This window comes from Microtus oregoni, unplaced genomic scaffold (assembly GCF_018167655.1).
Source record: "Microtus oregoni isolate MIOR12 unplaced genomic scaffold, Mior012 000019F_ref0000042, whole genome shotgun sequence".
NCBI lineage: Eukaryota > Metazoa > Chordata > Mammalia > Rodentia > Cricetidae > Microtus > Microtus oregoni.
In genome coordinates this window covers 35,557,796-35,580,325 of record NW_024543078.1, presented here as the reverse complement: position 1 = coordinate 35,580,325, position 22,530 = coordinate 35,557,796, and the positions used below count along the sequence as shown (strand labels likewise).

Here is a 22,530-nt window from a genome sequence, read left to right as displayed (position 1 = left end):
AAGGGCTCCAGGCCCCAGGAGCCTTTTCCTGCCCTACTCTGTCCCTTTGACACACCATCCTTGTGCTAATTTATTTGTTTTGGCATTTCCTTTTTTTCCTGACTGCCCAAGCTATTCTGGGCTGTGTTTGTCCTGTCCCAGCCTTACAGCAGGTCATTTCTCAAAGAGCCTGGTTCCTGTCACTGAACACAGAGTACGGAACCGAGCCCTGGATCTGAGTGTGCTCCTTACTATTCAGAGTGTCACTTAGGTCCTCACGACTGACAGAACGGGAAAGCCTGGGTGCCCGCTCACCATGTAGACACAGCATCCTGCGGCCGCGTCTTTACTTTACGTATAAGATGGAATTGTTTTCTCTGGGAAGATTTTCGTTCCCTAATCTCATTGTGTCCCACAACTCTATGAGGTCCGGATTAGGAATTTTAATAATTTAAACTTATTTTCCTAAATATTTATTTCGAGACAGGGTCTTGCTATGCAGTTCCTTGTGCTCTGGGGTTACCCATGTGTGTGACCACCATCAGCGGGGTTACCGTCCCTTTGAGAGAGGTGGGAACCGAGGCTCCGAGGGCTTGAGCAGCCTGCAGAGACGACACAGCTCTGGAAGGAAGATCTGCCTGCTGAGGGCTCTTTAGCACCTGAGCTGACTCTTTGTCCCTTCAGGAGGGTGAGGCCACCGTGGATAGGAACATAGTGCCTGGTGTCTGAGCAGTAGGGGACCCCCATTTAATGCTCAGGGAGGTGAGTACGAGCTGGGACAGCTGGTGTGGTGTCATGATTGTAGGCAGAACAGTGATGTGGCCTGGGGGAGCCTAGGCCAAAGGCCCCTCAAGCTGATGCAGGCTGAACCCCAGGGAAACACTGGAACTGGGCTCCCCAGAAAGAAACCATATGGTGCAGGTCAATAGGATAGATCTGAAGATATGTCTTAAAAAATCAGAGTGTGACCTTCACATTGCTGCCTGAGAGGCGAGGGCAGCAAACTGGGAAAGGGAAGGGCCTCCCAGCCTGGCTTGCTCAGCTGCTCCCCCAGGCCACTCCACTATCTGGGGCTTTGTTTCTACGGGCTTAGCTTAGGAGACATGACAGCCTCCCTCTGGCTCAGATGGGCAGAGAGCTGAGCTCAGCTCTTCACTACACCAGTCTGGGTAAGTGTGAACTGCTGTTGGTAACTCTGGTGTGCAAGGGATTTGTGGGGTCCTGGGGGCCGTCCCAAGGATAGCATCTTCCACGGTTCTAGGAATACGCAGGCCAGGTATAGCACTGCACACGTGACCCCAGCGCTCAAAAGACTGGCACAGGATTAAAATTTTGAGGCCAGCCAGGCCAAAAACAGACATCTGGGCTGTGGTTGCACATGCCTTTAATCCCCGCCCTTGGAAGGCAAAGGCGGGCAGATCTCTATGAGTTTGAGGCCAGCCTGGTCTACAGAGCTAGTTCCAGGACAGGCTCTAAAGCTACAGAGAAACCCTGTCTTGAAAAACCAAAATCAAACCAAAACAGATAAACACTGGCTTCAACGTCTCACTGGGGGCCAGACGTGCCTCCACAATGTCGCTAGCGACTCCAGAGGAAACCCACCATGGGCACTCAGCCAAAAAAAGGAATCTGACGTTTTAGTTTTAGAGAACTCCAGCGCTGGGCCCTAAGACACACACAGCCCCAAAGACCAGCCTGGTGTCTGCCCTGCTCCCCGCCGTGTGGTAAGAGGAAGGGAATTTATCTACTCGCTTCTTTGTTTCTGGAAGCAGCTCGTAAAATCCTGAAGCCTGAAAACCTTTAAACGGAAGAGGAGTCATTCTAGGGAAACTCAGCAAGAAGGGGAAGGGGGCGGGGAGCCAGCTGTCACTTGTCTGAATGTGAAGGCCTAGACTGTCGCTGCTGTACAGTCCCTAGCGGCTGGAGCAAGAAGGAGCCAGACCAGGCCTAGGTCCGCTCCGGGACAGGAAGATAATCCAGCCTCCAAGCACTACCCCTGGCAGCTGACACCTGCTTCCTGTGGGAGGGTCTGCATTCTCCCCCTTCACAGGTTAGTTTCTCCCGCCCTTTCTTCCGCTAGTGCCTTTAGAGCCCTAGTTCAAAGTACTTCTAGAGCCTTCCGGCTAGACTTGCAGTACTTGTTGAATAGGTGACTGAATGACCGCCTTGGTTAGGGGGAGGTCACGTGTCTGCATTTCGCAGTATCTGGGTGGAGGGCAGAGGCTTGGAAGTTCTTCCATATGTGTGGAGATGGCAGAGCCAGATGGAGGCTGGGCAACCCAGACTTTCCAAACTGTCAGAGGAGCTTCGGTGCTTGCCCCGTTCGGATGGCATGATGTCTCCCTCTGAGGGATTCTATGCAGTAACCCGTGAATCTGGATCTGTTTCTGCATCTCCAACCTCTTGAGGCAGTGGTTTGGGGCTGAGCTTCTGAGCAGAGATTTGTGTGCGGGCTCAAACCCTTCTGTCCCCACCTCCCCTCAGGCTAGTCCTCTGAACCCTGTTCTTCTGGTCATTTGCCCTCGTGGGTGTAAAGAAGGTGGAAGGGTCTCAGAGGAGATGCAGGTTCGGACTAGGGTTCCGCTGTTCTTACTTGGGGACGCCCCTCTCCAGCCTCAGTTTCCTCCTCCCTAAACCAAGAATACCAGGTTAAGGTTTCAGGTTCAAAGATGACGCAGGGTAAAGCTCAGAAAAGGACTTGGCGCTTAGGGTCTCAGGCCATAGGAGGAAGCCTTGAAGCCACGGGTCAACGCTGCTGGCGGGGACGGAGATCCAGGAGATTTGTCCAAGGTCACTCAGCCCGAGGCCGGGTCTGACCCCAGGTGGCTTGATTCCCGGGACCTGGGCTTGGCCAACAGCCAGGTTGCAGCTAGCGGTGTTGGAGGAGCGGAAGGGGCTTCTGTTTCAGAACGGTTGAGGGGAGCACGCTGTCCCCTGGGGGACTAGGCACTAACGGGGCTGCAGACACTGAGCCCTGACCCTCCCCGGGAGGGGCGGGGCGGGCAGTTACCTCATCGCCGCCTCCGAGAGGCCCTGCTCGCTCGCTTGCTCGCCCGCGCGGCCGGCTGGGGCGCGGCTCCCGGCGCCGGAGCGAAGAGGACAGAGCTGCGGGCGGGGGCGGGTCTGCGCCGCGCCGGGTGCGCTCTCCCAGCGGGGCTGCGGGTTTGTCTGCCCGCTCGATCCTCGGGCCTGGCCTCTTACTGCCCAGGTGCTGCAGGCGGCGCGACGCGGGTGTCTTCGGCAGGGCGCGCACGGCGCGGTGCCGGCTCATGAAGCTCCCCGGCACCGGGCGCGGGGGCGCGGGCCAGCCATGGGCGGCAGCCTGCGTGTGGCTGTTCTGGGTGCTCCGGGAGTGGGCAAGACTGCCATCATCCGCCAGTTCCTGTTCGGTGACTATCCCGAGCGCCACCGGCCCACAGATGGTCCTCGCCTTTACCGGCCCGCCGTGCTGCTCGACGGCGCTGTCTACGACCTGAGTATCCGCGATGGTGACGTCGCTGGCCCTAGCTCAAGCCCCAGAAGTCTTGAGGTAGCGGTTCGAAGGTGGCCAGGGGTGTGTGTGTGTGTGTGTGTGTGCTTGGTGCCCACGTGCGTGTCCACGTGGACTGACCCAGGGCGCCCCAGCGTGTTACGGAATTAAAGAGTATGTCTTGCAGTACCGCATGGGAGCCTCCTGCACTAGCCTAGAGGCACCCGTGGCTGTTTCTTGTCACCGTGAGTTCTGGTGTCTTTCTTGCCTGCCTGGGCTGGTGGCGTGTGGCACAGTACTGTCTGAGCTGAGCCACTGTGATAGACTGAGCCAGACATAGATACAGGAGCATCTTTTCTAGAGGGGGTCAGTGCTCCCTCATTCCTGTGTTCTGGATCAAAAACTCAGCGATTTGTGCAAAGTCCCAGACAGACTACTAGTCTTTGGCGCTGGATGCCTTTGAAGACTTCTCAGAGGGGTTGGCAGTTGAGCAACACCTGGGAGGCTAAATGGATAAAGGAAGCCGTAAGAATATTGCAAGGGGAAAGAGCAGCAGGTGCTTAGGGCAGAGGCATCACCTGTTCAGCTGCACCGGGACAGTCACAACATCTGCTGGCTGGTGGAAGGCCGATTCCGGGGTCCGCAGCGGGCAATTAGAGTAGCAGTAGTTGTATAGGTTGCGGGGATATTAGTCTGACGGGAGGTCCCGGACGGAGGGAGAGTTCGGGACTGACAAGATCCAGGCACGCCGGGAAATCTAGACTGAGGGAGGGTGCATACAGAGTTTGGGAGGTGATGGGATCTGAGGAGGAACCATGGGGTTTTGGAGTACGTCCAGCTGTCTCTACCCCCAGGAGTGGCCAGACCCTAAAGAATGGAGCTTGCAGGACACAGACGCCTTTGTGCTGGTTTACGACATCTGCAGCCCCGACAGTTTTGATTATGTGAAAGCCCTGAGGCAGCGCATAGCGGAAAACAGGTGAGACTTGGCTGGCGGTGGAGGTCTGCTTAGGGGAGCGGGTAGTTCTGATTTGGGTGTTTTGGGATCATACTTTGTGCCCTTGAGGCCTCCCGCTGTATGAGGTCTTTGGAATACCCGGGGGTCTCTGGCAGTAGGAAGGGACCCGCCTGCATTTGTACACATGAGGAGGAGGCCACGGAGTCTCCAGCACTGCGTCTCTCATATCCATCCGGCCTCCAGGCCCGCAGGCGCGCCAGAGGCCCCCATTCTCGTGGTAGGCAACAAGCGGGACCGTCAGCGGCTGCGCTTCGGACCTCGTCGTGCACTGGCCACTCTAGTACGCAGGGGCTGGCGCTGCGGCTACCTCGAATGCTCAGCCAAATACAATTGGCACGTGCTGCGTCTCTTCCGAGAGCTTCTGCGTTGTGCTCTAGTGCGCACACGTCCTGCGCATCCGGCCCTACGACTGCAGGGGGCGCTGCATCCAGCGCGCTGCAGCCTCATGTGACTGGAATGGACAGGGAAATCTCATAAAAGCAGGCTCCCACCCAGTTTCCTAGCCGACAGGCTTTTCTTTGAACTTGATTGGACCCAGCCAACTCCCAATCATTCAACAAGATCAATTTTATCTGAGACCTTATTGGGTCACAATCGCTGATGGAAAGGACTGGAATATGAACATGGCTGGAAGCATTCGTACAGCTCCTGGCGCTTTACTGCAAATACCTTCTGGTTTTGGCTTTTTGAGACAGGGTCTCAAGACATAGGCCTGACTGACATTGAACTACAAAGATCCACCTGCCTCTGCCTCTCCAGTGTTGGACTATTGGAGCTACTTTTTAAGTCATGCCTTACCAGGTAATAAAAAACAATTTAAACGCACAATTTAAGGGTTTCTTGTTCTGGAATAGGCAGGTCGGAGCACTGAGGTTTAGCCTCGAGGCAGTTAACTCTAGAATCCCAGCATATAATGAAGGCTCAGTCCCCAAAAAACAGGAGCTGGAGCAAAACTTTACTGTCAGAGGTTCTGTTTACTGGACACCAGGCTGGCCCAGTATCCTCTAAGGCATTCAATAATATTAGTAATTAAATAGCAACACTCATCCCTGAAACCGGAATGTACAACAGGTGTCTCATTGTGCCATGTGGTCCCGTGGGGTCTGGTCCCATGAGGTCTGGTGCTCAAGAGGTGGAAGGGGGTCCCTGATGCAGAGGGTAGGTTAAGGCCACAAAGAAAATGGAATGGGGTATGGGTGCGGCTGAGCCGGTCCATCACATTCAGGAATCTGGTTGGGTCCTTGGGGTGACCGACTGCAGGGAATGCCAAGCCCCGAGCTCCATGGGTCCTGATGGGCGGCGGGGTCCCCGAGGTGTGGGGATGCGTGAAGGTTTACGGTCTGGTTGTGTGTCCATCCGCCCCCTTGCCAAGGTCAGAGACGGTTCTGGGCCAGTTAGAGAGCTGGTTGCATCCACTGCCCCCCCTACAGCAAGGCAGGGGCTGCCTTCATCAGAGGAGCTGGACAGAGCTTGGCTGCGGGGTGTAGGCAGCCCATTGGCTGTGCGGCCTGATTCCCCGGGTTGGCCACACTTGCCACCCAGGACACTGAGTGATGAAGATGAAGAGCTGGACGAACAGTAAGCAGAGTCCGGAGCTGGGGGGTCAGGGGCTGGTCCCATGGGGGTACGGCTGGCGGCAGCCTCCAAGGCTCGGGAATTGGCCAAGAACTCCTCTTCCAGTCGCCGGAACAGCTGCTGCTCCTGCTGTGGATCAAGCTGCAGCGGTGTGCGGAAAACGCTGGCGGGTGTGGCAGCCAGCTCTGGGCTCGGGCTGGGGCCCCGGGAAGGGCGGGGCGCCGCAGGGCTGCGAGCACGTGGAGTCTGTGGGGTGCTCCTTCCAGAACCCCCCGGCCCCCCGCCACCCCTGCCCCGGGCTATCCACGAGTGCTGCCCGTCTTGGTCCCTCCGCACCATCAAGACCGCCTGTTCCTCGCGGCTCTGGCTACGGGCACGACGCACGGGGCTGGAGGCCGAAAGCTGAGCGCCTCGGCCTCCCGGGGTCATGCGGGGCCGTCCCCGGTCCAGCCGGTCTCGAGACTGGCTGCGAGGGGTGGGCGGCCGTCTCGGGGAGGCGGGGAGGCCAGAGGTCAGCCGGTGGCTGGGCTGCTCCCTCCTGAAGCTAGTGGCCATGTCGTCGCTGCGGGCACCCAGGGAGCCGCTCTTGGCCGAGGAGGCTGAGGAGGAGTCACTGTCCCCGGAGTAGCGGCGGGAGCGGGGGAGGGGGGGCAGCTGATCTCGGGGCCTGAGGCGGGGAGCGAGAGAGATGTGCATCACTGGCGCGGGTGGAGAGAGCTGGTGAGGCTTGGGCTTGGCCAGGGGACTTCCAGGACAAGTGAGTATCCCGGGTGAGGCCGCTACTCCCCGCCCCAGGTTTCCGAAGTCTGGGTTGGACGGGCCACCGCCTGGAGCCCGCCCCAGCTGTGTTGTTGGTTTGTCTGGGTTACCATGGAGATGGAAAGCCAGGCCCGCCCCCACGCACGGGAACTTTTCCCAGGGTGTGAGTCACCGCGCCCAAGCGGACGCCCCTCCCCCACCAGCCCCGGTAGCTTCTCTGCCTTCCAGCTTCTCACCTGAGCGGGACCTCAGGCCCCTCCTTTGTGCTTCGCAGGCTGACGGGGGTCATTTCTGGCCGGGAGCCCCGGCGTTCACTTCCAGGGACTGGACTACCAGGGCGGGGACTAGGAGTGGGTGATCCCCTCCGTGGGGAGAAAGTCCCGGCCCTCTGTGAGGGCAGACGGTGGGCTGTGGGGATGGATGCTGTGGGTGAGGGCAGGGCCTCAGAGACCAGTCCCTCCCTGCCGGTGGCCTACACTCCCACCCGGCACTTACCAGTGGACGAGCAGCGGCATGGGTCATGCTTGTCTAGGTAGTGCTCCAGTGTATCCCAACCGCCACCCACGCGAACCATCACGTGGCTCCTCAGCACCTGCAGGTCAGAGGGCAGGTTAAGCGGGCCTCCTAGACACGCCCTGGGTGGCTAGACTTGGCTTTTCCGACCCCACTTACCCTCACAAAGATGAGCAAGCTGGAGTCTCCTACTCGGTACTTCCCCTCCGAGACCTTGATCATGGGGAACTGGTCCGGGCAGGTGCAACGACCCAGGATCTCCCTTACCTGAGGCCAAAGACCAGAGCCTGAAGGTCAAGGATCAAGTCCCTCCTTCTGGGGCTTAACAGCAGCAGCAGGACAGGAGGAAGTGCCCACTCCCTCCCACACAGGACCTTTTGCCAGCTCACTGTCGGGGCTCTGAGAACTCTCGAGAGTTCTGGAAGCCAACCAGAGAGGATAGGGCTGCAATCAGGTCAGGGACTGTTCTCTGGAAGAAACTCCCTGAGAAGCCTTAAGCCCAGGAGAGTCCTGGAGCCATCCACAGCCAAGCCAGGATGCGCACAGGAGGCCCATGCTCCCATCTGAGCATCCCAACCAGGGGCACCATGTGGAACACACGCACCGCACCGACAGGCACAGAGGCCTGACAAGCATGCATGTCAATAGAGGCCAGGCTGCGGTGACAAGCTGGCTCTGTGGGAGTCTATCCTCCCTACCAACAGAGGCACCAAAGGGAATGGGCAGGTGGGGCCTTGGGTGACCCAGGCCCGGGCTGGGGGTGGGTGTGGACGGCAGCCACACAGCGCCTCTAGAAAGGCACATCGTGGTCCAGAGCTCCTGATAAGAAGGAAACTCTCGGTCCAGCTGCGGGGAGTGCGGGGGCGGCAGGGACACCTAGGTCTTGGGAAAGGAGGAGGGAGCTGGAAGCCTGGACCTCCTATGCTCCAATAGCATTTCCTGTTCCCAGCAGCAGCCATAACGGGGCTAGGCTTTCCATCTGGGCACCAGAGCTGAGGTCTCCCCAGACACCGTTTGCACCTAGCCTAGGCCGGAGGCAGCAGGCGCTCAGCCTGAGGTCTGTCTAGCACCCGTGTGCCAAAAGATGCCCCAGTCAGTCCTCCAAATGAAGCAATGCACCGAACTGTGTTGCTGCTGACTGAATACAAAAAGAAGAGCTCATGCCAGAAGCTGGGCTTTTATCTGCTCAGACACAGCTGGGCTGTGTGGTCTAACTCTGCCTCTCTGGCCTTATCCAGTTTTTTGTGTCCAGGTATACACCCGGCAGTCACCATACATACCACCCTTTCTGTGGGGCAGGCTGCAGAGAGTGGGCCCCCGGAGGCTCAGGGATGGGATGGGCATTAGCTCTGCCATCTGGCCCCCAGGTGAGGAGGGTGGGCAGGGGCCACCCAGTGTGTGTCTCAGAAGACTCACCAGCTCATCGAGGTTCCGAAGGTCATTGGGTGTCATACGGGGTGTGCGCGTGTGAGCCCCGGATGCAGCGACAATTTCAGTGGTACCCTCTTCAGCAGCAGGGACGCTGGATACCTGAGGGGCAGCCTGCAGCTCCTGCTCAATTTCCTGCTCAAACTGTACCAGCCTCGGGGCTAGCAGGCCGAGGCGCGCTCCGCGCCGGGCCACCTCCAGCAGGCACAACACCACACTCTTCTCGTTCTTGCGCAGCACCAGGTCCTCGGTTTCAAACATGAGCACTTCAGGCACCCCCAGCTCGGCCCGGCACCAGCCGATGAAAGTGGCCACGTTGTCTCGGGCCAGGAAGGAGCCAGGCGCCACACTGTGTGCCTGGAAAGCTACACCTCGGGTTGGGCGGGCAGCAGCCAGAGCGCGGGCAGCCTCGGTGACAGCGTTGGCATGTTGGCACAGGGTTGTGCCTGTGGCCAGCCCTGTGAGGAAGCCATCACCACTACCGGGTAGACCTAGACCGTACAAGGCATTGAGCCAATCGGCCAGGTCTTCCTTCATGGCTTCCACGTAGGCCTCACTGGATCTGAAGGGCCGCACACTCTTGGCCGCAGAGCCCGCGATGCCCGCCACTGGGTCCGCCATGCCCAGGGCCAGTGGAGTCACTGTAGGCAGGAGACAAAGGTCAGGATTGCCGTGGAGACCCGCATGGACTCTCCCTCTGCAGCCTGCCACTGTGGCTACAGTGCCATGGCCTGCTCCAAAGCGCTCAATGAAGTTCACACCATCTTAGTGTTTGTTTGCTGTCTGGCTCTGAGGGGTGGCTGGCACCCGCGGGGAAGAAACGCCACTTAAAGACATGTGGGCAGGGAGGGCCAGGAGAGGGGCCTCGCCCAGGCAGGACCACAGAGGGGCAGTTTCCACGGCTCAGCCCAGAGCCCTCACGAAGTCCCCGCCTTTTCCTCACCCCTCCGCTAAGGGCCGCGCCACCGGCTGCGCGGCGACGCTATCTCCATTCTACAGATGAGGAAACTGAGGCGCAGAAAGGGCAGGCGCTGGCAGAAGGTCGCGGAGCAGTGGGTGGAAGAGTCGGGTCGCCCAGGCAGGCTCTGACTTCTGGGAGAAGCCGTCCCTGGCCGGTGCCTGAAAGACCCGGACTCCGAATGAGCCCCGCGAGCCTCCGCAGTGCTCGCGGCCTGGTCCAGAGAGGGTGCGTGGCCGGTCAAGGTCACACAGCCCTGAGAAGCGGAGGCCCCGCACCGCCCGGCCCACCTCCGGGCACCCAGGACAGGGATCCTGGGAGTCCCCGCGCTCACCTGGTTCACCTCGCCGCCCCGCGGAGCATCGCCCCGGCGGGGCCGGAGCCGGGCCGCGCCGCCGCACACAGGCGCCGCCCGAGCTCGCAGCATCCCGGCGCCGGCTCCGCCCCGCCCCCCTGGAATTCGGATCCGGCCAGGAAGGGGCGGGGCCGCGCTCTTAAAGGGGCCGCGCTCTTCTCGACCCTTAGACCCCGAGGCGGGCGAAGATGCCTTCTTGACGATCTTTCACTCTTGATCTGCCACCTCCTCAGTCCTGGATCTCCCGAGGAGGAGTTCGGACTCTTTTAGTAGTCCTCCCTCCGCGACAATGGCCTTCCCGGAAGCGATAGGGGCCCGGACTGCAGAGTCACCTCCTTCCCTGGTGGACCTCTGCAGGCCAGATAACCCGATGCCCTTCCTCCAGGATGGCCTAGAGACAGTAGTTTAGGGGACCAGACATTGGGGCTCAGGGATAGGCAGGTGGGTGCGGGTTAGGCTACGGAGGGGGCGTGGCAGGGGCAACTCCACGCCTGAGGAGGAGCGCGGAAGATCTGGGGAATCCTGCCCCCTACTGTCGCCCAACGGGCTGGGCACCGCCTGCTACTTGGATGGCCACAGCTTTCATAAAGCTCCCACTGTGCTCCCTAGACTTGTAGACTGTGGAATCACCTCTAGGAAGGGCATCTCCAGGAGAGAAGCTGAGGGAATAGCAGCTTGATCGTGACTGTTACACTCTCAAGGATCACAGGCATTTGTTAGCACCTACTGTGTGCCAAGTCTCACCCAGCTCAGTTGTCAGGAAAGCAGCCCCTGGTTTGAGAGAGGAAGAGGTACTAAGGAGAAGAGTCTGGAACCTGTGGGTGTGTGGAAAAACTGTAATTTTAACTCGGGTCAAGGAAGGAGGTGAAGGAGGAATCTGGGAGATATCTAAAGGAAGAGTTTTTCACACTGACGGAGCCTGTCTCAAAAAAGTAGGGAAGGAAGGAAGGGGGGAAATAGGGAAGAAAGAAAGGGGGTAGGTTTGCAAGGCTGGAGTGGTAGAGACATGAGGGCAGGTCATACAGGACCTGTGCTTTTCAAAGGACATTGACATTTTAGATGGGGCTTATTATTATTATATTGTTATTGCTGGGCGGTGGTGGCACATATCTTTAATCCCAGCACTGTTGGGAAAGAGCTGCTAAACAGCAACCAGCAGGGAGGGAGGAAGGGAGGGAGAGTCTGGAGGTGGGGAATTAGATATGGAGACTAAATTCTAAGTGAAGGAATTGAGAAATGACCTGGACTAGAACAAGCAGTAAGGAGCCATTGTACCCAGCAATAATCTGCTACAGACACTTTTTATTACATCTGTGTGTGTGTGTGTGTCTGTGTGCACGCATGCGCACATGCCAGGATATGTATGGAAGGCAGGCTTTTGGGAGTTTTTTCTGCCTTGCACCATGTACAGTCCTGGAGATTGTAGCTTGGTGGCAAGAGCTCTTATCTCTTGAGTCATTTTGCCAGCCCCATATGATTTTTGTAGATCTAGAGAAACTGAGGACTGGGGAGGTTGAGGTAAAAGTGCAGCCAGCAGCTGTGCAGGAATTTGACTCCTCCTCCTTCAGGGTTCTGGACACAGGAGAGACGCACGACAGACTGAGGTACAGATACCACAAAAGTTCAGTTTTTATTGGAGTTACGTACAGGAGCAGAAATGACTCAAAGACATCAGCATCACCAAAGCCTGTCCAGCATGAGTGATGGCTCACAGAGCTGGGAGGAGCACACTGCACAGCCTGCCACAGGTGCCTCAGTTGCTCTAAACCTCTTCTAGGCAGCTAGCTCAGCGGGTTTCTACTTCTTTCAGGTCTCCTTTCAGCTCAGCTTGTCTCAGAGTCTTCTTTGCAGCCTGACTCTGCTTACCCTGGTGGGGAGAAAGGGGCCTAGTGAATTTGGTCTGTTTCAGGGACTTCCTGAAGCTATTTTGAGTTATCTTCTTGCTTAAAAATAGCTTCCTTGGAGGATGGAATGTTTCAATCTTTTTAAAAATATTTTATTTATTATATATACAGTGTTCTATCTGCATGTACACTCGCCGGAATCAGATCTCATTATAGATAGTTGTGAACCACCATGTGGTTTTGGGACTTGAACTAACCCAGGTGTTCTGGTAGAGGAGCCAGTGCTCTTAACCTCTGAGCCATTTCTGCAGCCTGGAATGTTTCAATCTTGAAACTGCTTCTTAGTTAAGCTCACTAAGCCTTAATGGTTTCATCTGTAAAATAGGACTGTAGTCATCACAAGAGTTAAAAATAGTACTCGGTGTGGCTTGGTGATGTCTACCAACCTTCTGAAGGGAGGAGCAACAAAGACAACTCTTCCAGTCCCTTGAGCTGGGGCTTGTTTGCGTCTTGCTCCACACGGCAGCCTTTAACATTGGGATTCCCTGACATGGCAGCAGTGAATGCAGACCTCATGGATGTGACCATGAGGTCACACTGGAGGACCGTGATCAAGGTAGCCAGCTCAGGGCCACTGTGTAGCCTTGGGTTTCTTGCAGATCCTACACATACAGCAGAATCATCTAGAACAACAAAAGGGTTGTGTTCTGGGATGCCTCGAGGGACAATAATCTTGAGGCAATGGCTCCTGGTATGAACACACGACCATTTTCCTATTTGTTTTGCAGTAGGGTCCATGATGTTTCCTAGCTGGCCTTCAACTGAACAGTATAGCAGTTTTATTGCACTCACTGTGTGTGTGAACATGACCAGCTTCCTGTATTCTGTAACAGAACAAAGCAAAGGCTTAAGGCAGTCCCCTTGAGTGGTACCCCTACATCCTTCAGAACTGAGGCAGAATGGGTGGCAGGGAAGTTAACTGCTGCCCTGAATTCTGATTGCACTGAGGGATACTCCCAGCCTCTTCCCACATGACCCCACTTTTGTCAAGACCTGTGATGTGTGGCCACAAGACTATTTCAGAAATTCTATTTGCTGTCCTTCCTTTCCTCCCTCCTGGCATCCATCGGTCTTATGGATTCAGAATCTATACTACCTGGGTGTTTAGGCACATCTCCAGTCAAAGTGTTCCACCACTGAACCCTATCCTATCTCCAGTCTTCAGTATTTGTGATCTCAATTCATGATTGTATTTTAGCCTCCTGAGTCCTGGCCAGAGTGTGCACCAACACACTTGATTAAATGCTAAGTTCTTTAACCTCTCCAATCAGGTGTTTGGAGTTAACATGTTAAGACATTTGACATGGTATCTGACAGCTGTCTGAAGGCACTGACTGTGTGGTGCTTGACTGTAGTGATCAAGAGCTGGGTGTGGGTGAGGCACTAGTCAAGATCAGGTTTTGGGAAGGGTGGATCTGCCTCAGGCATGGCAGTTTTTAAATGTTTGGATGACCTTAAGCTGCTCTGGCCTGAGAAAAGGGAGCCCAGTTTGTGATGTCCAGGAATGTAGACTAATATGGAAGCTGGTGTGGGGTACTAATGGTTAAAGAACCAAGGCCTACTTCTGGTCAGACTGAAGCCGAGGCAGCTCTTGTAAGAAAGATGCCAACTGAGTTACAAGTACAGGGTAGGGACCTGGCATGGTGGCTCAGACCTTCAATCCCAGCACTTAGGAGGCAGAGGCGGGCAGATCTCGAGTTCAAGGCCAGCCTGGTCTACACAGGGAAAACCTGTCTCAAAAAACTAAAAGAGGCAGGGTGGGAGATCAGCTGGGTGTGAAAGCCCTGAGTCAGGAAGGGGGCAGGAAAAAGGAACTAAGACTGACCTGTTGGCACTGCAGAGGTCGCGGCGATTTAGGTCTATTGTCTCAGTGAAGACACTGAATGATCCTGTGGGCTTGGCTAAGTGGAGTTGGGATGACTAAAGGCCTGATGGCTGGCTCAGTCTTCCACAAGTAGGGGTGCAAACGATGCAGTAAAGCCTACCTTCCACCTCACTCTGTAGGCACAGGTTTCCAAAGGTTCACCCTTTCAAGAACACCCCTAAGTCAACTGTTCCCATCCAGTAAGGGCTGGAAAAAACTAAACAGGAGACTGCATTAACAGAGGCTGAGAAGGATGACAGTTTATAAACATTTGGAATTTTATTTAAAAAAAAAAATCACAACCATGAACATTGTTACAATTAGAGGCCCTCTTGGTTCTCCACAATGATACTGAGCATGCTCACAAGGGGTTCCCACTGTTAAGTCTTAAAACAACCATCTTTAAAAGGAAAAAAAAAAAACTCAGCACACTACCATTTAACTTGTTTTAATGTTTGTTCACAAATGGTGAAAATACTAAAGTACAGACAAGGAATAATCATAATGTTGTGGCCAACATTATAAATATGGAATTATAAATTTAAAACATTTTCTGGTTTAAAAAATAAATCTGGTCGTCAATGCAGCTCTGCAGGTCTCTTTAGTAGGGCCGGTCTCTACGTTCCTGACGGTGCTCGCCTCTGCAAAGTAAAGGGAGGCTTTAGTTAGAATGAGGAAGAAAGACAGAGCCCTATGAGAGCCCGGGTGCTCCAGGAGACTCACTGCAGCAGAGGCTGGCAAGGGCAGTGCTCTCCCCACCACATACTTATCCATTTTCCCAGGTCCTCCACGTCCGCCTCTTCTTCCTCCCATCTGTTCCATCAATGGTCCAGGAGGACCCCCAGGACCACCTCGTCTTCCTCCACCAAAGCCACCTCGGTCCATGCCACGGCCACCTCGGAAGCCACCTCTGTCTCCACCTCGGCCACCTCTGAACATTCCTCCAGGACCACCACGGTCCATAAGTCCACCTCTTCCTCCCCGCATACCACCAGGGCCGCCTCGGCCACGATCACCACCTAAGGCAGGAATAGTGGCAGTAGAGTCAGTCAGAAGAGTAGAGGCTGAGGCTCTGAGGACACAGTGGTGGATCTGCTAATCCTTCTCCTAGAGCAGACACTACTCAATCACCAGGAAGCTGAGGGGCTCCAGGAAACCTCTACCTACCCGGAGGTGGGAAGGGTGGCGGGAGGAAGCCCTCAGGCTTGGGGGCCTTACACTGGTTGCATTCTGTTCTCCAGGCAAAGTTCTGGTTTCCACAGCCCCTGCATAAAGTTGTACACAGCAGAAATCACCAACAGAACAGAGGGAAGTAGAGAGAGCCACACCATTCTATCCACAATCATGGGATTCCAGGCACGAAACACTAGGTCTGCACAAAGTCTCAGGCAGCGAGCGATGCACCCCAGCAGCTCAATCAGATCCATACCCTCAACAGTACTGCCCGAGTGGGAATGGGGTGACACCACTAGCAGGCTCTCAGTCTGCAGGGGGAGGTACATACGGATTGGGACACTGCCAATCTCCGGCTCGGTGCTGGACATTTCCTCCTCCAGAGGGGTTCCCTCGGGAGCCCCGTGGTCCTCGTGGGGGGAAGCCTCCTCTGTCTCCTCCACGGCCTCCCATGCGACCCATGGGCCCTCCAGGACCTCCAGGGCCACCAGGACCTGCAACAATAGTCAATAGTCACCTCTTCATTCCAACTTTGCTACAGGAAATTCTTCCACCGGGCCCAGAGTGCTGGCCATGAATGCTATTCTTTCTGTGTAATTCCATCCAAGCAGAGGTTCTCTGGAAGGAACTTCCACCCCCTCTAGCCAGTTAACACAATAGTACAAACATGCAATGTTGGCTCAATCGTCTAGTATCAACTTTACACACCCTTTTCTTAATTTGTTGCTCTATTAAGTTTCTCAAGGGCAAAAATTACTGGGGGAAAAAAAAAAAAAAAAACCAAACCAACCCTGTTTAAAAAGTAACAGAAAAGTGCCCGATTAATACCTCCACGAAGTGGTGGTGGCATCCCTCTGCCCTCACGAGGTGGCATGCCACCCCGCATGCTGTTCATTGGAGGCTTCTTTCGGGCAAGAGAAACTTTAAGTTTGCTTCCTTGAAAATCTTTTCCTGGAAAAAGATAATAGAACATCAGTGATCCTCACATTTCAACTCTTCTCTCTTCAAGCAGACACTTTACAACAAATTCCCCCTTACCGAACTTGTCTACCTCCGGAAGCATAAAAACCTGCTCTCTCAAATCTCTAGGATCTTTCCTGGTATGATTGGAGATATGTCACAGTTGGTAGGGTTTGTTTAACATGTACAAAGGTTTGGGTTCAATCCCTAGCTCTGTATAAGACTGAGCATGGTAGCCAGCTAGCTAATGCTTATAATTTCAGTATTTGGAAGCAGAGTAGGCCTGGAAGATCAGGAAGCATAAGTCATCAATAGCCGCATGTGGAGTTTTGGCCAGCCTGGACTAGATGATAAGCCAGGAAAGAAAAATGGAGAGAACAAAGGCTGTTAAAGATATTTATTTAAGCAAGGTATGTGGCATACTCTTGTAATCCTAGCATATGGTACAGAGACTGCCACATTTGAAACCAGCTTGCCCACACAATGAAAATGTTATTTAAAAGACATCAAAGGCCTAGGAATAAAACTCAGCACTCGTGAGGCAGAAGGATCTGAGTTCAAGGCCAGCCTGGTCTACACTAAGAAACCCAGTCTTGAAGATTCCCCGCCCCAAAGATGCAACTGCCCTAGCCTAATTATCAGAACTTGGTGCTGGCTGTTGAAACAATCAATGTATATTGGGACAAAGACATTTTCCCTCCTGTGTATGTCTCTCTCATGGCACTAGAAACCGAACCCAGGGTCTGTACACATTAGGTGAGCTTAAGCAAGGCACCTTTGCAATAAAACACACATTAAAGGGATATTCTGACCCAGGGGTAGTGTCTGTGTGCTTTAACAGTTGAAGAGGAACATGATGAGCAACTTCTGTAGTAGACCATCTTAGTGTTTAAGCTCTCAAATTCCTCCCTCCTCCTATACTGTGGTCCAGAAAAGGTTTCTGCATCTAGACTCTATTTTAATGGTTTCCAGTATAGCATATGCTCTCTCGGAAGGTCACACACACACACAACTGCTCTAAGTTCCTAAATATGCCTGAGTGAGCAGAATTCAGAGCAACAAAGAGCACATCATACCATCAAACCATTCCACAGCAGCCTTGGCAGTTGGCGGATCTTCATAGGACACTGTGGCATCACCTTTAGGCTTTCCTGTCTCCTTATCCAAGTAGATGTGGATCATGGGTTGCCCAGTTCTCTTGTTCATCTACAGATAAAACAATAATTAGGATGTGACTATACCACCCGAGCCTTAAAGAAATTCATAGTTACAGGGCGGTGTACTCCTTTAATCCTAGCACTCGGGAGACAAAGATAGGTGATCTGATCTCTGTAAATTCAAGGCCAGCCTGGTCTACAGACTGAGTTCCTGGACAGCCAGGACTACACAGATTAACCCTGTACCAAAACGAAACAAAACAAGCCAAACATTCACACACATAAATTGCTGAAAAGCATTTCTGTCTTTTTTTCGGGGGTGGTGCTGGATATTTTTCTAGACAGGGTTTTTCTGTGTAGCCCTGGTGGGATTAAAGGCATGGGCTGTCACTGGCTGACCAAACATTTTTATCTCATTGAGCCATCTTTCACAGTATTAAGACTTAAAAAAAAAATTATATGTGGCCGGGCGGTGGTGGCGCATGCCTTTAATCCCAGCACTCGGGAGGCAGAGGCAGGCGGATCTCTGTGAGTTCGAGACCAGCCTGGTCTACAAAGCTAGTTCCAGGACAGGCTCCAAAACCACAGAGAAACCCTGTCTCGAAAAACAAACAAACAAACAAAAAAAAAACAACCAAAAAATAAATAAATAAAAATAAAAAAAATTAAAAAATAATAAAAAAAAATATATGTATGTGTGAGCCTTCAGAGGCCAGCACAGGGTGTCAGATCCCCTGGAACTTAAGTCATGGTTGTGGTTCACCATGTGAGTGCTGGAAACTGAATATGGTAAGGCAGCAAGTGCTCTTCATTACTTAGCAATGATGCAAACTGGGGATAGTTGCTCATGCCTATAATCTCAGCACTCAGAAGGGTGAGACAGAAGGATCATCACTGGTTCTAGGTAAGACTGGGCAACAGGGAGTGAGACACTGTTTCAAAAATCCTAAAATTATACATGTGTCAGTCAATACCATTTTTTGTTTTTGTGACAGGGTTTCTCTGTCTACCCCTGGCAGTCCTGGGACTGCTCTGTAGACCAGGCTGGCCTCCCAAGAGGCCACTGCCTGGCAATCAATACCATTTTTAAAAAACACAGGAAAGAATACAGCAAAAGTCATATAAACAAAACGTCATTTAAAAAAGATTTTATAGCCCAGAATGCCTGCATGTATGCACGTGTATCTCATGTATGCAAATAATCACAGAATCCAGAAAAGGATGTCAGATCCCCTGGAACTGCAGTTACATAGGGTTGTGAGTGTTAGGACTTGGGAAAGATGCTCTTTAACTGTTAAATCACCTATCTACCCAGCCCAAAATGAATGAGCATTCTACCTGTGAATGTCAGCATACTATTTATGTGCTGGACCCCTTGAGACTGGAGTTACAGACAACTATGAGCTGTCATGTGGGTGCTGAGAACTGAACCTAGGTCCTCTGGAAAAGGAACCAGTGCTCTTGACTCCTAAGCAATCTCTCCAGTCCCACAAAACCGATGGCAAATTACTGACTTAACCAGAGTTAATTATTAACCCAATTAATACTAGAACTCTATGTGCATGTACACATGCATGTATCTATCAGTCTGTCTCCATACAGCCCCGCCCCAAACAGTTGGCTGGATGGTGCTAGAGTACACCTTTAATCCCAGTACTCAGGAGGCAGAGGCAGGCGGTTCTCTGTGAGTTTGAGTTCAAGGCCAGCCTGGTCTACAGAGTGAGTTTCAGGACAGCTAACCCTGTCCTGAAAAACCAACCAACCAACCAACCACACAGAGACTGACAAGCTGGCTCAGCAGGAAAAGGTGCATATTGCCAAGTCAACCTGAGTTCATCTCTAACATGGTGGAGAACTCACTGATTTACAAGTCATCCTTTTATCTCCATATACACATTGAGATGCACTTTTAAATACAACAAACTAAACAGAAGTAATCAACAGACCCCCTGTCCCCCAGGATCTCCCTGTGAAGCCATGGCTGGCGTCAACTCGGAGGTTGGCCTGCCCCCTGCCTCTGGAGTGCTGGGGTTAGAAGCATGTCACCACACCTGGCTAATAATCAACATCTCAAACATAAAATATAAGTACAGAATTTGGACTTTCACTTTTGCCCAGAGTGGCTAGGTCAACAGAAAATATAACAGCATATGGTGAATGTCTGTGTATGCATACACATAGAGAACATGGGGTATTCTTACAAAGGACCTGTGTTCAATTTACAATACTGATGCCAGACTTTGCAACTGCTGGTAGCTCCAGTTTCACCAAAGATACCCTCTTCTAGCCTTCTTGGGCGCATCTACATGCATGCAATTCAGAGACAAACACTCAGAGATGTTATAGATGGGGTTAAACCTGTACTGCAGACTGGACAGCAACTGTGCAAAGAGGGCTGATCAGACAACTGACACAATCCCTGCATCCTACAAAGGGGAAGGAGAGACATGACCCTCAAATTGACCTCTGACCTCTAGAGATATCCTGTGGATCGTGTATATATACGCCCACATTTACACAAACATATGGATCTTAACTGTAAAGACAGACAATACAGAAGAACCTATTTTCCTGGCTATGGAGACTCAGAACAAAGCTGTCAGACAAATCAACCAAGTGCACCAGTCAGCCAATAGTTACATATGGGTAAACCTTTCAGTAAGATGTCACAAGGGCCCGTAAACAGGAAAAAGGAAAAGAAGTCAACAAAGAGCAGATCTGATAGCTAACAATATTTAAACCAAGAACTTCTAGTCCAGCCAGGTGTGGTAGCAATGTGCTTTTAATCCTAGCTCTGGGGAAGAAACAGGCAGGATTATCAGCCTAGTTTACATGGCCAGCTTCATGCCATTCATCTTTAAAAAACAAAAACAAAAAAACAAGCCATGGCGCCAGGGAGTTAGTGGCGCACGCCTTTATTCCCAGCACTCAGGAGGCAAAGGCAGGTGGATCTTTGAGTTCCAGGTCAGCCTGATCTACAAAAGTTAGTTCCGGGGCAGTTAAGACTATTACACACAGAAGCCTTGTCTTGAAAAACCAACCAACCAACCAACCAACCAACCAACCAAACAAACAAACAAACAAAAAAAAACAAAAACAAACCAACGACAACAAAAATCAAAGCAACCTATAAAGAACTTCTAGTCACCAAAAGAATACAAGTACATGAACAAGAAGATAAAGGCTGAAAGAAGGTACTTCCAACAGACAAGGATTAGCACTCAATCTATACAGGGCTAGAGTTGGTTTATTAGTTAAGAGCACTGGCTGCTCTTTTTTAGAACAGTTGGGTTCAATTCCCAGCACCCACATCGCAGCTCATAATTGTAATTCCAGTTCCAGGGATATCTCACCTTTCTTCTCTCCTCTGAGAGTACCAGACATGCACACAGTGCACACACAGACAAAACACTTATAAAATAATAAGTCAATCTTTTTGCTGCTGTTATTTTTGAGATAGGGTCTCACTATGCAGAACAGGCTGGTCTTGAACTCATAGAAATCTACCTGTCTTTGCCTCCAGAGAGCTGGGATTAAAGGTATGTCACCATAGCTGGGCAGCGCTGGCTCATCCCAGCACTCAGGAGGCAGAAGCAGACTGATCTCTGTGAGTTTGAGGCCAGCCTGCCTACTCTTCAGAGTAAGTTCCAGGATTGCCAGGGCTGTTACACAGAGAGACCCTGTTGTGTGTGTATGGGGGTGGGGACGGGAACACACACCCCAAGAGGGATCACCACACTTGCCCTAATTTACTAGTGTATTATATTTTCAGAATTTGGCTGCTTAATAGGAATGTGAAATAAAACATTATTGAAACTATATATTTTAGAGATGAAAATAAAATTTAAGTCTAAGGATGAACTCAATTGTTATAGGCCAAGTAATTAGAGTATATATCTAAATCAGGTGTGTGGTACACACCTTTAATCCCAATACTAGGAAGGGAGAAGCATGTGGCACTCTGTGAGTTCCAGGCCAGCTGGAGCTTCATAGTGAGACTCTGCCTTAAAACAAAATCAAAATTCATAAAATTCTAATTGTTTGTTGTTGTTAAATTCCCTATGTGACTGGGTTTTTCTGAGCACTCCAGACTTGCCTTGAACTCAGACATCCTAGCAACCCTTCAATTCTTATTGAAAAATAAATCTGTAAGCATTTAAATGCCTCTAAGTATTACACAGTTTATTCCTAGTGTTTGTATAAGCATTTGAACAATTAATAATTTGAAACCATGTCTCCAAGTAATTAACTATTCAGGGAATATCAAGAAAAACCTATGTTTATTTTTTTTCCTTAACAGAAAATGACAAGTTTATCTTTAAATTAAAAAACAAACAACAAAACAGCAGATTTAATAAAAGAATCAACAGTTGCTTAGCATTTTTCATCTATAAAAACTGGCTAAAGTTGGTGCAGTAGTACCAGACTATAAACCTGGCACTTGGAAGGTGGAGGCAGAAAGATCAGGCTATCCTGTATTAAGAGAACTTGTTTGGGGGGGGATGGGGGGTGGGAGAGAAGACGATAACAATAACATCCCCCCCCTCCAACAGAAACCAAACTAACAGGAGAAGAAGCTATTTATTTTTGTAGCCTTAAGGGCCTTGTGCATTATATTATGTACATCAGGCAAGTGTTCCATCACTGGGTTATAGCACTCAGGCCTTAACACAGGGTCTTACACCACACAGTGTTTTAAGGAGTAAACTACAAGGTACATATCCATCGACAAAAGAGTCAGGGAACTTCATCAATAATTCTTGGCATGGTTTTGCTATTTCAAACATGTCTTGTTGGCTCAATTTCTGCTGGATCACTTGATCACTAGCCATTTACCTTGACAACCCCACATTGCTTAAAGAAGTCTGCCAGATCATCCAGGGTCACATTGTCATTTAAACCTTGCACATAAATTGCACTGTTGTCAGAATCTTCATCAGGATCTATAGGAAGGCCTTCCAGAGAAAATAAGATAAAGTAGAATTACTGTCTGTATTAATAGTGGGGAGAGATAAGCTGACCTCAAACTGCTAATTCTCTTTTTTCAAACTCACCCCATCAGGAGCTAAGAATAGGGACTTCTTAAGCAACTGAACATTTTATCAAACAATATTCATAACAAAAGCAAGAGAACTACCAATCATACTGACAGTAAGATGGAAATTTTTGGTTATTTTAAAACAATTGTAAAAGGAAGCCCCAAGTTGTCTGTCTTTGCCAAGAATGGCATCAGTCTATAAGGCTACTGAATTCTCTCTCTGTCCTTTTTTTTTTGGGGGGGGGGGCAAGGTTGCTGAACTCTTATTTCTATGGTATTTACTCAAAATAGCACAAAGTTCAAGAACTCCAAGTTACCTAGATCAAGATCTGGTCCTTCATCCATGGGTCCTGCCAACCAGGAAAAGATCATATAAGATA

At 51.7% G+C, this 22,530-nt stretch overlaps 3 protein-coding genes across 11 annotated transcripts in view; 1 reads left to right on the top strand and 2 right to left on the bottom strand.

Moving 5' to 3' along the window:
- Positions 1-1,489: 1,489 nt before the first annotated feature.
- LOC121459474 (ras-like protein family member 10A) lies at positions 1,490-5,430 on the top strand. Of its 5 annotated transcripts, none has more exons than XM_041669285.1 (4): positions 1,490-2,029; positions 3,224-3,508; positions 4,303-4,427; positions 4,562-5,430. In XM_041669285.1, the coding sequence occupies exons 2-4, from the start codon at positions 3,290-3,292 to the stop codon at positions 4,941-4,943; spliced, it is 726 nt and encodes a 241-aa protein (XP_041525219.1). In that variant the 5' UTR covers positions 1,490-2,029; positions 3,224-3,289; the 3' UTR covers positions 4,944-5,430. The 5 variants fall into 5 exon arrangements, with proteins under 5 accessions (XP_041525219.1, XP_041525218.1, XP_041525217.1 ...); XM_041669284.1 differs by having other exon boundaries at positions 1,493-2,029; positions 3,188-3,508; positions 4,562-5,425; XM_041669283.1 differs by lacking the exon at positions 1,490-2,029 and having other exon boundaries at positions 2,169-3,508; positions 4,562-5,425.
- LOC121459473 (GAS2-like protein 1) lies at positions 5,421-10,188 on the bottom strand. 2 transcript variants are annotated; one of them, XM_041669282.1, is made up of 7 exons: positions 10,034-10,187; positions 9,685-9,860; positions 8,730-9,382; positions 7,473-7,580; positions 7,296-7,392; positions 7,037-7,208; positions 5,421-6,708 (listed from the first exon to the last, which is right to left on the bottom strand). In XM_041669282.1, the coding sequence occupies exons 3-7, from the start codon at positions 9,360-9,362 to the stop codon at positions 5,688-5,690; spliced, it is 2,031 nt and encodes a 676-aa protein (XP_041525216.1). In that variant the 5' UTR covers positions 9,363-9,382; positions 9,685-9,860; positions 10,034-10,187; the 3' UTR covers positions 5,421-5,687. The 2 variants fall into 2 exon arrangements, with proteins under 2 accessions (XP_041525216.1, XP_041525215.1); XM_041669281.1 differs by lacking the exon at positions 9,685-9,860 and having other exon boundaries at positions 10,034-10,188.
- A 3,890-nt stretch (positions 10,189-14,078) lies between these two features.
- The window catches only part of LOC121459283 (RNA-binding protein EWS), a 31,255-nt gene continuing 22,803 nt past the window's right edge, over positions 14,079-22,530 (bottom strand). For all 4 annotated transcript variants that reach the window (XM_041668823.1, XM_041668824.1, XM_041668825.1 and 1 more), the window contains 8 exons: positions 22,468-22,500; positions 21,949-22,067; positions 17,032-17,161; positions 15,824-15,946; positions 15,327-15,489; positions 14,990-15,087; positions 14,589-14,841; positions 14,079-14,463 (listed from right to left, as the gene is read on the bottom strand). In XM_041668823.1, the coding sequence (XP_041524757.1) occupies positions 14,424-14,463; positions 14,589-14,841; positions 14,990-15,087; positions 15,327-15,489; positions 15,824-15,946; positions 17,032-17,161; positions 21,949-22,067; positions 22,468-22,500 (959 nt within the window). In that variant the 3' untranslated portion in view covers positions 14,079-14,423. The remainder of the gene's footprint in view (positions 14,464-14,588; positions 14,842-14,989; positions 15,088-15,326; positions 15,490-15,823; positions 15,947-17,031; positions 17,162-21,948; positions 22,068-22,467; positions 22,501-22,530) is intronic.

Bases quoted from the DNA above. Each gene is read 5' to 3' on its own strand.
- LOC121459474 (XM_041669285.1), top strand. From the start codon at position 3,290: ATGGGCGGCAGCCTGCGTGTGGCTGTTCTGGGTGCTCCGGGAGTGGGC. The intron at 3,509-4,302 runs GTAGCGGTTCGA...CTCTACCCCCAG, and splicing joins CAAGCCCCAGAAGTCTTGAG to GAGTGGCCAGACCCTAAAGA. The intron at 4,428-4,561 runs GTGAGACTTGGC...GGTCTCTGGCAG, and splicing joins CAGCGCATAGCGGAAAACAG to TAGGAAGGGACCCGCCTGCA.
- LOC121459473 (XM_041669281.1), bottom strand. From the start codon at position 9,362: ATGGCGGACCCAGTGGCGGGCATCGCGGGCTCTGCGGCCAAGAGTGTG. The intron at 7,209-7,295 runs GTAAGTGCCGGG...CCATCCCCACAG, and splicing joins ATGCCGCTGCTCGTCCACTG to CCCACCGTCTGCCCTCACAG. The intron at 6,709-7,036 runs GTGAGAAGCTGG...TCCCCGCCTCAG, and splicing joins GGGCCTGAGGTCCCGCTCAG to GCCCCGAGATCAGCTGCCCC.